The 12,771-nt window shown below is 43.6% G+C and overlaps 1 protein-coding gene across 8 annotated transcripts in view; it reads left to right on the forward strand.

Annotated features, from left to right (window-relative positions):
- Positions 1 to 12,771, forward strand: part of LOC147267944 (inositol 1,4,5-trisphosphate-gated calcium channel ITPR1) — a 76,724-nt gene that overhangs the window by 27,626 nt on the left and 36,327 nt on the right. For 3 of the 8 annotated variants that reach the window (XM_086199122.1, XM_086199123.1, XM_086199130.1), the window contains 22 exons: positions 124 to 318; positions 503 to 754; positions 1,526 to 1,667; positions 1,755 to 1,908; positions 2,000 to 2,190; positions 2,277 to 2,409; positions 2,486 to 2,540; positions 2,612 to 2,777; positions 3,315 to 3,488; positions 3,572 to 3,646; positions 3,756 to 3,893; positions 3,977 to 4,102; positions 4,197 to 4,397; positions 4,479 to 4,730; positions 4,905 to 5,030; positions 5,126 to 5,254; positions 6,476 to 6,502; positions 6,856 to 6,976; positions 7,230 to 7,414; positions 7,486 to 7,634; positions 7,708 to 7,819; positions 9,705 to 9,740. In XM_086199122.1, the coding sequence (XP_086055248.1) occupies positions 124 to 318; positions 503 to 754; positions 1,526 to 1,667; positions 1,755 to 1,908; positions 2,000 to 2,190; positions 2,277 to 2,409; positions 2,486 to 2,540; positions 2,612 to 2,777; positions 3,315 to 3,488; positions 3,572 to 3,646; positions 3,756 to 3,893; positions 3,977 to 4,102; positions 4,197 to 4,397; positions 4,479 to 4,730; positions 4,905 to 5,030; positions 5,126 to 5,254; positions 6,476 to 6,502; positions 6,856 to 6,976; positions 7,230 to 7,414; positions 7,486 to 7,634; positions 7,708 to 7,819; positions 9,705 to 9,740 (3,139 nt within the window). The remainder of the gene's footprint in view (positions 1 to 123; positions 319 to 502; positions 755 to 1,525; positions 1,668 to 1,754; positions 1,909 to 1,999; positions 2,191 to 2,276; positions 2,410 to 2,485; positions 2,541 to 2,611; positions 2,778 to 3,314; positions 3,489 to 3,571; positions 3,647 to 3,755; positions 3,894 to 3,976; positions 4,103 to 4,196; positions 4,398 to 4,478; positions 4,731 to 4,904; positions 5,031 to 5,125; positions 5,255 to 6,475; positions 6,503 to 6,855; positions 6,977 to 7,229; positions 7,415 to 7,485; positions 7,635 to 7,707; positions 7,820 to 9,704; positions 9,741 to 12,771) is intronic. The other 5 variants (XM_086199127.1, XM_086199126.1, XM_086199128.1 and 2 more) reach the window with 3 other exon arrangements.

Raw genomic sequence — 12,771 nt, forward strand, 5'->3', positions numbered from 1 at the left:
GATCCTCTCATTCTATTTGGAACAGCTTTTTTCTCTTATGATTCACAATGGCTGATTTGTACGTCAAAACATGTCACACCGCAATTGTGTTTGTATTTCTCCATCACCCTTTTCCTACCGCAGACTGGTGCTGTCGAGATTTGAGATTGAGGGAGCCCCCCTCGGAGATAACTCCGTGGAGTCAGAGGAAGATGAAGAGGAGGTGTGGTTGTTCTGGAAGGACAGCAATAAAGAGATCCGTAGTAAAAGCATCAGGGAGCTCGCCCAGGATGCCAAGGAGGGTCAGAAGGAGGACCAGGAGGTGATCAGTTACTATAGGTACTTATTTGACTTTACTTTGTGTGTTTGTTTCTTTAAATTGAGCTTTAGCACTGTCAGAACTGAAATAATCCAGTGAAAGCTGTTTGCAGTGTGCATAAACAGAGACGTTTATTAAGTTAGATACACCATAAGTTTGACTGCACGTGTGTGCGTGTGTGTGCGTGTGTGTGTGTTCATGTAGGTACCAGCTGAACCTATTTGCCCGGATGTGTTTGGACCGTCAGTACCTGGCAATCAACAAGATCTCTGGACAGCTGGACGTGGACTTGATCCTGCGATGCATGTCTGATGAAGACCTGCCCTATGATCTGAGAGCCTCTTTCTGCAGAATGATGCTGCACATGCATGTGGATCGTGACCCTCAGGAGCAGGTTACACCCGTGAAATACGCACGACTCTGGTCTGAGATCCCCTCACAAATCGCCATTGACGAGTGAGTTCATGGACAATAGTTGATTAAACAGTGTCATGTGAAAGAAACACACCAACTTTTTGGGAGGTGTGGTTATTTGCCATCTTCATCTGCGCCAGACAAGAAAAAAGATACCCTTCTGGCCTCTGTGCTCCCAAAGGGAGACCAGCTGACTGCTAGTTAGCTTAGCTCAGCACAACGAATGGGAGTGAATGAGAGGGTTAACATACCTCCTTTGAAGGTCATCAACTATATTTTTCTCCCAAACATCCTTTATCTGCATAAATACAAGGATGACATTCATTAAGAAATGACAATTTTAAAATAGAATTTTTGAGTCACATCCCATTCACAGTCGGTACAACTTTCCTGATGGGGTGCGTTGATTGTACACAGCACTTTAAAGCCCCATTGTAACTTCAGACAATAAAACAAAAATTGTTTGAACAGCTAGACAAGCAATGGCTGCTACTATCATAGCCAGCTATGCAAGAGAGGATGAAGATGATTTCTTTTCAACAAGCCAAAGTTATGATGAACCGTATCAGTGTGATGACTTTTGACAGAGGTATGCTAACACTTCCCACGCTTCACTATACATTGAGCTAAGCTAACTAGCAGTCTGCTGTCTTCTATCTTGTTTTTTGGCCCTATTGAGAATGAAAAATAAGCATATATCCCCCCAACAAATGGTGTGTTCCTTTCAACATGTAGTTCAGTTCTTATGTTTTGTCCGTCTGCAGTGCTTCAAAATTGTATGAGTTGAGCTTTTCTTTTTTCTTTTTCCTCTAGTTATGACAATGATGGAACATCTAAAGATGAAATTAAAGAGCGATTCTCACAGACGATGGAGTTTGTTGAGAACTACCTCAGAGACGTGGTGTGTCAGAGCTTCCCTTTCGCAGATAAGGAGAAGAACAAGCTCACATTTGAGGTGAGGCAGATGCCCTCAGGATTTATCACATCACGGGGAAATCACAAGACCTGTTTAATACAAATGCATGTCTTCTTCACTGTTGAGGTGGTGAATCTGTCCAGGAACCTGATTTATTTTGGCTTCTACAACTTCAGCGACCTTCTGAGACTAACCAAGATCCTGTTGGCTATTCTAGACTGTGTCCATGTTAACACAGTTTTCCCTTTCAACAAGCTGGACAAAGGAGACGAGAGCAAAGGTATGAATGTTCTTGGTGCTCGGTGGAGCGCCCCAGATATCTCATGGAGTTACCTTTCTGTGGGTGAATGCGTGTTTGCTTGTGCTTCCAGGCAGTAATGTGATGAGGTCGATTCATGGCGTCGGCGAGCTCATGTCCCAGGTAGTCCTGAGGGGAGGGGGCTTCCTTCCCACGACTGCAATCAGCAGCTCCAGTGGAGATACAGTCAAGACTCAGACTGAACCAGAGAAACAGGACATCCTGGTCATGGACACCAAACTGAAGATCATTGAGATCCTTCAGGTAAACACAAGCAATAAACAGTCACAAAAAATCTCAAATACATTTTTTATGTTTGAGTCTCCCCCATTTTCTGCTCTGTGCTACAGTTCATCCTTAATGTGCGGCTGGACTACAGGATCTCCTGTCTGCTCTCCATCTTTAAGAGGGAGTTTGATGAGAGTAACTCCCAGAGTGAATTATCAATAACTGGAGCTGTCGAGGGTCCAAACAGTATGCCAGGTCAGATTAAGTACAGTAAGACATCTTGTAGAGCCGATGGTGTAACCGATGACGTGACAAGACTTTGTGATTTCAGGAGCGTTGGATTTTGAGCACATAGAGGAGCAGGCAGAGGGAATATTCGGTGGAAGGTAATCAGGTTTGGAATACAGGAGAAGTGGGATGCATTTTAAATTTTACTAAGCGTTCTGTGTGTGTCTAGTGAAGAGAACACCCCGCTGGACTTGGATGATCATGGTGGCCGAACCTTCTTGAGGGTCCTTCTCCATTTAACCATGCATGATTATCCTCCTCTGGTGTCCCGAGCCCTCCACCTGCTGTTCAGACACTTCAGTCAAAGGCAGGAGGTCCTGCAGGCTTTTAAGCAGGTAACCACACATCCCATACAAAATGACATATCACGTATGGTGCAGTTGATTCTCTGTATTCATGTAAGTCAAGATAATCTCGTTATCCAACCATCCATTTTCTATACCGCTTATCCGTTAAGGGCCCATCTGCCATTTGGTGAGAGGCAGGGTTCATCCATTGCAGGGCCATCAGGAGCAATTAGGGGTTCAGTATCTTGCTCAAGGATACTTTGACATGGTCACCGGGGGAAGTGAGGATCGTACCAGCGACCCTTTGGTTGCTAGATGGCTGCTCTACCTCCCGGCCATGCTCCCCTCATCTCGTTATGCTTCCTCTCAAATTAGTACTTATCATTTTTAAATGAAAAACAAACCAGAGCACACACAGTGAGATCATACCACCGTCAAAATGATATGATGTCATCGAGCCCAAAATGTAATGGCCTGTTCCTCAAACTGACTTCTGTCATCCTATGCAGTCCAACAGTGACATTTCCATTCCAGTTTTTCTGCCCCCTCCTCCATATTGAATCACGCACCTGAATGTGTTAACAGGTCCAGTTGCTTGTCACTAGCCAAGATGTGGAAAATTACAAGCAGATAAAGTCAGACCTGGACCAGCTGCGCTCCATTGTAGAGAAGTCAGAGCTCTGGGTCTATAAGAGGCAGGGTCCAGATGAGGCCATGGATGCAGGAGAGGGGCTCTCCACTGAGCCAGACCATAAAAAGGTTCAGTATGGTGCACACATTCAGCTGAGACTAAGTATGTGAAAGGTTTTGTTCTCTAACGCTGTCTGTGGTGTCGTCCGTAGGGCGACTCTGATGGCACAGAGAAACCAAAGAAAGCAGAGAGCACCAGCAGTTACAACTACAGGGTGGTGAAAGAGGTGGCTGTCTTCTTTCTACGTGTTGTTGATACTCTGAACTGACCACGCTGCAGGCTATGAGACGTGTTCCATACACATGACCCCTCTCTCTTCCCTCACTTTCTATCAGATCCTGCTGCGGCTCAGCAGGCTTTGTGTCCAGGAGGGTCTGTCGGGTAGGAAGAGTAAGAAGCAGCAGCAGAGGCTTCTACGGAACATGGGGGCTCATGCTGTGGTCCTGGAGCTCCTACAGATCCCCTACGAGAAGGTATCAGTGTCTCTCAATGAGAAGTCGCCCTACCGTTGATTTATATGTGGACAAACTTTCACATCTGCTGTTTTCGCTCAAAGGGTGAAGATTTGCGTATGCAGGACATCATGAAGTTAGCTCATCAGTTCCTACAAAACTTCTGTGCAGGAAACCAGCAGAACCAAGCTCTGCTTCACAAGCACATCAATCTGTTCCTCAACCCAGGGGCGAGTCATCCATCCATCATTCTGCCCTGTATGAAATCACAGCTCTAGAGCTCACACACCTGCAACATTCATCTCTGGTGCTTTTCTTTTTCAGATATTAGAGGCTATCACCATGCAGCACATCTTCATGAACAACTTCCAGCTGTGTAGCGAGATCAACGAGCGTGTCGTTCAGCACTTTGTCCACTGCATCGAAACACACGGCCGCAATGTCCAGTACCTCAAATTCCTCCAAACTATTGTCAAAGCAGAGAATAAGTTCATCAAAAAATGTCAGGACATCGTCATGGCTGAGGTCGCTTCCACTTTTCCTCTCTGTTCATTGCCCCCTGCTTAATCTGCATAAATAAACTTGTGCGTTTATGTCCTTCCACAGCTGGTGAATGCGGGCGAAGATGTTTTGGTTTTCTATAATGATCGCGCCTCCTTCCAGTCGCTGGTTCAGATGATGCGATCAGAGCGGGATCGTATGGATGAGAACAGTCCTCTGATGTACCACATCCACCTGGTGGAGCTCTTGGCTGTGTGCACCGAGGGCAAGAACGTCTACACAGAGATCAAATGCAACTCCTTGTTACCGCTGGATGACATAGTGCGAGTGGTGACCCACGAGGACTGTATCCCTGAGGTGAGATCAGCCAAATCAGCCTAGCAGTTCACATAGATGTTCACTTCTTCGTTTGTTCAGCAGTTTTTGTTCCCTTAGTCTCCAACTATTCTTGTACACTTTTCCCTGTCCTTTACCAAACTAATATTTGTCTTATTTTCCTGTGAACGTTTCTGTAATTTCACAATCTTCCAGGTAAAGATCGCCTACATCAACTTCCTGAACCACTGTTATGTGGACACGGAGGTTGAAATGAAGGAGATCTACACCTCCAACCATATGTGGAAACTCTTTGAGAACTTCCTGGTTGACATTTGCAGGGTAAGAAACATCTGGCAGCTCTAATAAAATTTGTTCTCTGGAAATCAGATTTAGATATGAAAACAGCGAGCTATTTCTTACGTTAACCTTTTCAGGTATGCAACAATACGAGCGATCGCAAGCACGCAGACACCATTCTGGAGCGCTACGTGACGGAGACCGTGATGAGCATCGTAACCACTTTCTTCAGCTCTCCTTTCTCAGACCAGAGCACCAGCCTGCAGGTATATGCCCTAGGCCACGTGCAGTAGGAACCAGGATACACAAGTGTGGTCATGAAATCCTGGAAAAAAGCCATTAAATCTGAAAAATTTACAGACCTGGAAAAGTTCATATTAAATATTGATACATGAAATTGTGGAAAAGTCATGAAAATCTACATGAGGTCATATTGGATACAGTTAAAATTGAGTGAAACGTCTTTTTTATTGCATAATTATGTTGTATAAAACCATGTACACACCGGTGCAGTAGCTTTGCATATTTTATGTTAAACAATTTCTGGTAAATCTGCAAATGGATTTCTCTGTTTATTTTTCAAGTACAAACAGATGCTTCTGAGAATTTTGGGGTATTCACATCTTTTCTAAGAGGTCTTCAAATTCACTTTGAATTCCATTCTATCTATGAATTAAATGAATTATAACTTTCTTTTTTTTTTTAAACGGTATCAATAATACTTTCAAAGAAACATTCTTAAAGATTCTCAGCATCAGCGGAGCAAATTTGAAATACTGAACTGTGTCGATTTGGACTAAAAGAAATCGAGTCTTACCAACTCTTTACTTGTTACCACCTTTGACCGGGTACTTTTAAAATTAACCATCTCTCTCAGAATCACCCTTCAAACTGCCGTAACCCCTCCATTAGTCTTAGAGCCTGAGATGAAGGAGGCAGTGATGTGTTTCCTATGAAAGACTGTTATCATGAGACAGAAGGGTGAGATCACGGGTTCTCTTTCTTCATACCTATTATGTAAAAACTGGCTAACCTCAAGCCTGCTAATGTGTTCTTTAGGTGGCCATCAGAAAGAATGTAAGAACACATAGAATGTGTATTAACTGTGAATATGACCGAATTAACCTCCTCCCTCAGTGTTAGAACAGTGGATTAAGTACCCTTTTAGCTGGTAAAATCAGGGCTCATTAGATTATCTTTCAATCCTCATGTACGGCAGTCGTCGTCTGTGTGGTTCTGTAGAGGTTGTGGTAGTTGCCGTCCACTTTTGCTGTTTTACTGTCTTTTCAGGTCCAGCAAAGTTTCATTTATCTACACATCTGCAGTCCAATTTGCAAATAAAATCAACTTTTATCATCTAACACTACAAATGCGACGACATTGTTTGACAGATTACCATCACACACCACATTCAGTCTTAAGAAATATGGATGACATCTTGTTCATTTCTTGTTTTGTTCCCTCACTGCTCGCATCCACTGCTGCAGGCTTCTCTGTTGGGGAAAATATTTCAGGTATTTGCAATTTCAGGTATTAACAAACATAATAGGGTCTTCGCCCCGGAGTACCTCCAGGCTCAGGCCCTAATGATTTCATCCAGCAGGGAGAGCACTCATTTGGGTGGTACAGGTTCATGTGGGCTGTGATTTATAAATTCTGTGCATTAGCATAATCTTGCACTGGGATAGATTGATTGATGGGTCACCTAGAAAAAGAGCAACCTACCACATGCTGGTGCCTCCACAGGAGCTCGGGGAGAGGTGTGTGAGTGGGTCACACAAAACCGGACACAGATTGGTGGTGCGATAGATTGGTATTGTTCAAGTTTAAGAGGACTTTCTTTCATTCTTTTCTATCCTCTCCTCAGACCAGGCAGCCTGTCTTTGTGCAGCTGTTACAGGCAGTGTTCAGGGTCTACCACTGTAACTGGTTGATTCCTATCCAGAAAGGCTCTGTGGAGAATTGTATCAAAGTCCTCTCTGATGTTGGTAAGATCTTCACCCATCTTAACGTTCACTGTTCTTAATCCTTACTTTACTTAACATGACTAAACCAGCAGAAGACCAAGAAAAGGAATAAGAAAAGAAAATAGGGGAGGATTTTTATTTTGCATGACAATGATTAACTTGAAATGTGCACAATTCAGCAGGTTTAATAGTTTGTGTAACAATTCCGACTGTTGCTGTATCCTCGTGTGTGTGTGTGTGTGTGTGTGTGTGTGTGTGTGTGTGTGTCTGCCAGCCAAAGGCAGAGCGATAGCGATCCCTGTGGACCTGGATAACCAGGTGAACAACCTGTTTGTGAAATCCAACAATCTTGTCCAGAAGACGGCAATGAGCTGGAGACTTTCTGCTCGAAACGCCGCCCGAAGAGACTCTGTGGTGACAGCGTCCCGGGACTATAGGAACATTATTGAGAGGCTGCAGGTACGTGTGTGTTTGTACTTATTCAAGTGTGTGTTTTCAGTGGTAACATTGTTGCGTTGTGTGGGCTGTAGGACATTGTTTCAGCTCTGGAGGACCGTCTGCGTCCCCTAGTCCAGGCTGAGTTGTCCGTCCTGGTGGACGTCCTTCATCGGCCTGAGCTGCTTTTCCCAGAAAACACAGACTCGCGTAAGAAATGTGAGAGCGGAGGTTTCATATGCAAGTAAGCAAAAAAAATCTTTATTATTATTTTGAGTTATTCGAAATAAGAGGTATTAATGAATGTATTTGTGCAGGTTGATCAAACACACCAAACAGCTGCTGGAGGAAAATGAGGAAAGACTGTGCATCAAAGTTCTGCAGACACTTCGAGAGATGATGACCAAAGACCGTGGTTATGGAGAGAAGGTAGGTGAAGGCTTAGAATAAGCACCGCTGTCATACGTGTGTGCACTTATGTTAGTGTACAAATGCAATTTTTGAGAATATATGGAGCTTGTATTTTTGATATGTATTTGGAAGCTGAGGTAGTTTTTTTTTTTCCTGGTACACAAATTAGAAATTACTCCAGTTTTAATCAGCCTTGGTGTACTTTTCACTCTTCTGTCATTTCTGAAAGGATTTCTTACGCTTTAAGAGGAATTCCTTGTTCCATTCAACAAAAAGTGTCAATGCAAATTTGCAAACTCCTCACTCCAATCTCCTGACACAACAATATACAGTAAACACTGAACAAAAATAGAAACGGAGCACTTCAGATTTTATTTTTCATTTTCTTGCACAGGGACTTTGCCAAAAAGAAGAATTTGTATATATCAGGTCACGTATAGAAAAAAGAAAAGTTCAACTGCATTTAATGTGAATAAACATCTTCATGTGCTTAAGGTTAAGGTATTGTCACACTTTCACCAAAAACATGATTATACCACAAACAATCGCGTCAGTGTTCACATTTTCCATTTCAGTAGCGTTTTGTTGGAATGTCTTCTCATTCCTCCACAAGAGCTGTGCAGAGTTCACAGATGTTCCCAGGGACAGGAACACGCTGACGTACTCCAGAATGTCCTGCAGATGCTCAGTGGGGGTCATATTTGGTGAGCAGGGAACCAGCGGAGAACAGAGATGTTTTCAGCTTCCAGAAAGGGCTTGTACAACCTAGTGACGTGAAGCTTGGACCCTTAATGATTTACAGATGTGTCTGATATCCGAGGGTGTTGCATTATCCAAATAGCAGGAGGTGCAGCAGACATCCCAGTCTGCAGGCTTACAAGACTTTTTTTTGTTGTTTTGCACGGATCCCTTCAGAAATTACATCAGAATAATGCTGCAATCGCCATGTCAGATAATCTCAATTTAATCTTCAAAATCATTTGGACCTATGAACCCCTCAGACCACTCCACCAGCATCGTGACCCACTCTGCACGCAACGTTCACATCAGCAAAGCGCTCACCAACGCATACGTGCTGTCTGCCTCCTGCACGATGGAGGTGAAAACAGGATTCATCGCTCAGGAAAACACTCCCCCACCAAGCAAGATCCCATCAAATATGGAGTCTGTTTGCCCGCTGGACAGCGGTTTGGTCTCTGTGTGAACTGCCTGTGCAGTTTTGTTTTAACTACAATCAACTGTATGATGATCTGGTCTGAGAGGTTCATGCAGATAGAGCAGGTGATTGCTCTGACACTGAACCGTTATTGTGACACATCCTCTGTGGTCGATGGTCTGTTGAGTAAGATTATTGGAACTGACTTCTGACGTGGCTTATTGTTGAGAAATGAACATCTACAGCTGCAGCATGACGAGCCGTCCTCTCCCTGTTGTCATGTAACGTCTGTGGCTTTACAATGTGACAAATCTGAGGGATTCGCGACCTTTTAGCTACCCCATCATGACGAACACTCTTGATAGTCAGCACCTGTGCAAGAAATTCAACATCTTAGCAAAAACGACAGTGATGTAAAAACATTTGTGGCTCGACTTCGAGTGTTAATAAACTTTGAAAACACGCCGCAAATCTTCCAGGAGTTACGTAAAAAAATGGCTACAAAATAGCAAAGATAAAAGTGCTGCATTTATATTTTTGTTCAGTGTAGCTCTCAGACAGCGCTCCATGTGACTGCACCAGTTCTGCTCACTGTGGGTAAAATCCAGGTTATTTGTTTCTAAGCTGATCAGTTCATCCACAGTTTCACTCACCGAACTAACAGACACGCTGTATCATTGACATCTGCTTTAGCTTCCTCCTTCCTGTGTTGCTATGTAACCACTTAAACCTTCTGTTCTCTTTCAGCTCAGGGCCTTTGATGATGAGATGGATTTGCCTAAGGTTGTTTCTCCTTTTCTTCAATTCATGCCCTGTCTGTCATGCCTACATGTTAGTCGTAGTAGTAGTGGTATTTTTCATGCATATATAATGTGCTTGCTCCTTTTGCTGTTAGTTTGTAGTTCGTAGGGGCTCCGGGCACAGCTGGTAACAAATAATGTAGACTATCTTACTCTCCAGCTCTGTGTTTGTCATAAATGGTGTGCAGACGAACAGAAAGAGAGATAGGGAGGTGTGTGCTGAGTCTGACTGTACGTTGCTCAGCAGCACTCTTGTTTTAGTCCAACTTCCAAGGTGAGTCACTTGCAGGCTGGGATGGCTGCCAGAGCTGCACTCGTGTCTGCTCACTGTCCTCACACTGGACGTTTACATGCCCTACTAATAGAGTCCCTAAAATGACTCCTGAAAATACAGATGTCACATTATATTTCTATCAAACTTTTACTCTTTTATAGAAGTTTGTGAAACATTGTGTAAAGATAAATAAAAGCCCTTAAAATCTGAGTTTCAGCAGACGTCCACCCCCACGGAAATTTGCTGCGGTTTGGTTTTGGTAAAAGGAGGGTGACGGTGAAAAAGCCATGAAAGTCCTTCCTTCCCTTCCTTTACTTTTGTATTTGTTGAGGTGTTTAACTGTAAGTCTTTGTAGGGTGTTTCCCCTCCAGCTCCTCTAGAAGCCAATAGGGGGCACTGTGGCTTTGTGTGTGTGTGTGTGTGTGTGTGTGTGTGTGTGTGTGTGTGTGCGTGTGTGTGTGTGTGTGTGTGTGTGGGGCTGTGGCAGTCATTGAGGCTGTGTCCTAGTTTTCCTTGCCTGCAAACTGCACGATTCCTGGGCCCCATCCAACTCTGGGCTGAGGTTACGTAAGAACCAGGGTTTTTTTTCCTGGAACTCAGCCCCTCTGCTGATGTGTGACCTTCAGTAGGAATTGTGGAGGAGCTATTTACCCATACTGCTTGCATGCGTGCGTGCATGTGTTTGTGTGTGTGTGTGTGTGTGTGTGTGTGTGTGTGTGTGTGTGTGTGTGTGTGTGTACACCTGTATCTATCATATCGATTAACATGTTGTGAGAATAGTATCAGGCAGTTGACAAAGAGCTAGCTATGCATGATGGAACACACAAATTCTCTCTTTCACTGTGCGCACGCACAAACACACACACCTGTCTGATATAAAAGTTTGGGTGCCACTCTCCATATTTCTCCGCTCTTCCCTCCCTTGTTTTCCCCTGTTAAATCATTCTTCTTCAGTGATGCCAGAAGCACCCCCCTTCTACACACACACACACACACACACACACACACACACACACACACACACACACTCAACACATGCATGCAAACAAACTCACTCTGCAAACTTAATGAAGCTGTCTGTGAGTGTTTGTGTGTTGGTGTGACATGTACGTGTGCAGTAAGCAATTGTTGCCCTCCAAAAGAAGCTAAATAGCACAAGATATGACGCATAACAGGAAATATTAATTGAATGGGTTACAGAACAAGACAAGTCGGTTCACACTGCTCTAACAAGTTAAGAAGCATCATTTTAATTCAGAGATGGCATGAGGTTTATTTTTGTCTTCTCCATTGTGCGCATACCAGCTCATTGCTAAATGTCAGGCAGGCGATTATCTGCTAAATTTACTGCTCTCTTGCTGTAAGGATTATGTAAGTGGTTCAGCGTGCACACTGCGTTGGGCTTTTACTCTCAGGCCCCCTCTTCACCTGGCCTCGTGTGTGTGGTCTTGTCAGAGTAGTTATGCAAGCCGTCTAACTTCAGAGTAAATCATGTTTCATCCTTTTTTCTTTCCATGGCAAATGTATCCTGGAATAAATCTGGACAAACTTTCAAGTTCAAAGATTTTCTCCAGCAACTCACATCAGTGTTACTGCATACTTTGGTGGAAAGACATTGATTTTCCAGCTCTGGTAGAAGAAGTGGGTCAGCTGCTGTGAAAACGTCAGAGCACGCTCTTTTTAATTTAATCAGCTTTTCTGGCGAGCCGCAAGGAGCATTAAACCCCAGAGTTCATGTAATTCGCCGCAGGTTTAAACATGACTCAGCCCGCATACAAAGACATATTTACTTACGTACTTTCAGAAAAACACTGAAACAGTTTTGTAGAATTCAATGTGTGTGTGTTTGTGTGTGTGTGTGTGTGTGTGTGTGTGTGTGTGTGTGTGTGTGTGTGTGTGTGTTTTTCCTTTGCTGCTGAACTGAGAGTAATCAGGGGTTTGTCCCGGGGAGTTTCCAGTTTGGGGGAATGCGCTGTAGTCAGGGCGGATGTGGCAGCTGCGAGGGGTTGCGCTGTGGTGTTTGTGGTCAGACTGGGGGCGATGAGATGAATACGTGTTCATCTGATCAGCGTCCTGCTTTGTTGTGGTACCACAAACTTTTGGAAGATGGTGCACTTGTAGGGTGTGAAAGCTGAGCACGTCACCCTCTGACCTGCTGCTTTTGACCACAAAACACTATTTTGTTAAAAGTTAGTCGGAAGTCAACGACAGACTGATATTTAAGATTCCTTAAATATCGTTATTAGGAATCTTAATAATGTGCTCATAATCATTTAGAACCATCCCGCTAAGCTGAAAGAACAAGAATCTGGGTAAATGTACTTAGATCAATTGTTGATTAAGTCATGTATCTCTGTAGACTGTGTTTTATTTACTGTCTGTGACTTTCTCAGCTTTTGCCCCCCCCCCCCCAAAAAAACCTCCAAAAACTATTTTCTGCTTTGATGCTATGATTTGAAGTCTTTTTTTGTAGGGATGATTTGTTCTTTTAATCCAACACCAAAGTTAGCATCGCCATGGTGTCCCTCCCTTCCTTTTACACTGGATATTTTATTATTGCTGAATATAAGTGCTGTGAGTCTTGAATGTTTTCTTCGGCATGATAATATTCAGTAAACACAACTTTTATGATTTTTGAAGCGTAAAAACAGTCATTTGAAGTACAAAGCTGACACCGCGTGACATCAGCGTCTCGACAGCTAACCTCATGTTTCATGGCGGGATGGTGGTTGATGTCTGT

The sequence above is a fragment of the Aulostomus chinensis genome, chromosome 3 (assembly GCF_037954235.1).
Source record: "Aulostomus chinensis isolate RoL2024-O1b breed Wild chromosome 3, RoL_Achi_v1.0, whole genome shotgun sequence".
Classification (NCBI taxonomy): domain Eukaryota; kingdom Metazoa; phylum Chordata; class Actinopteri; order Syngnathiformes; family Aulostomidae; genus Aulostomus; species Aulostomus chinensis.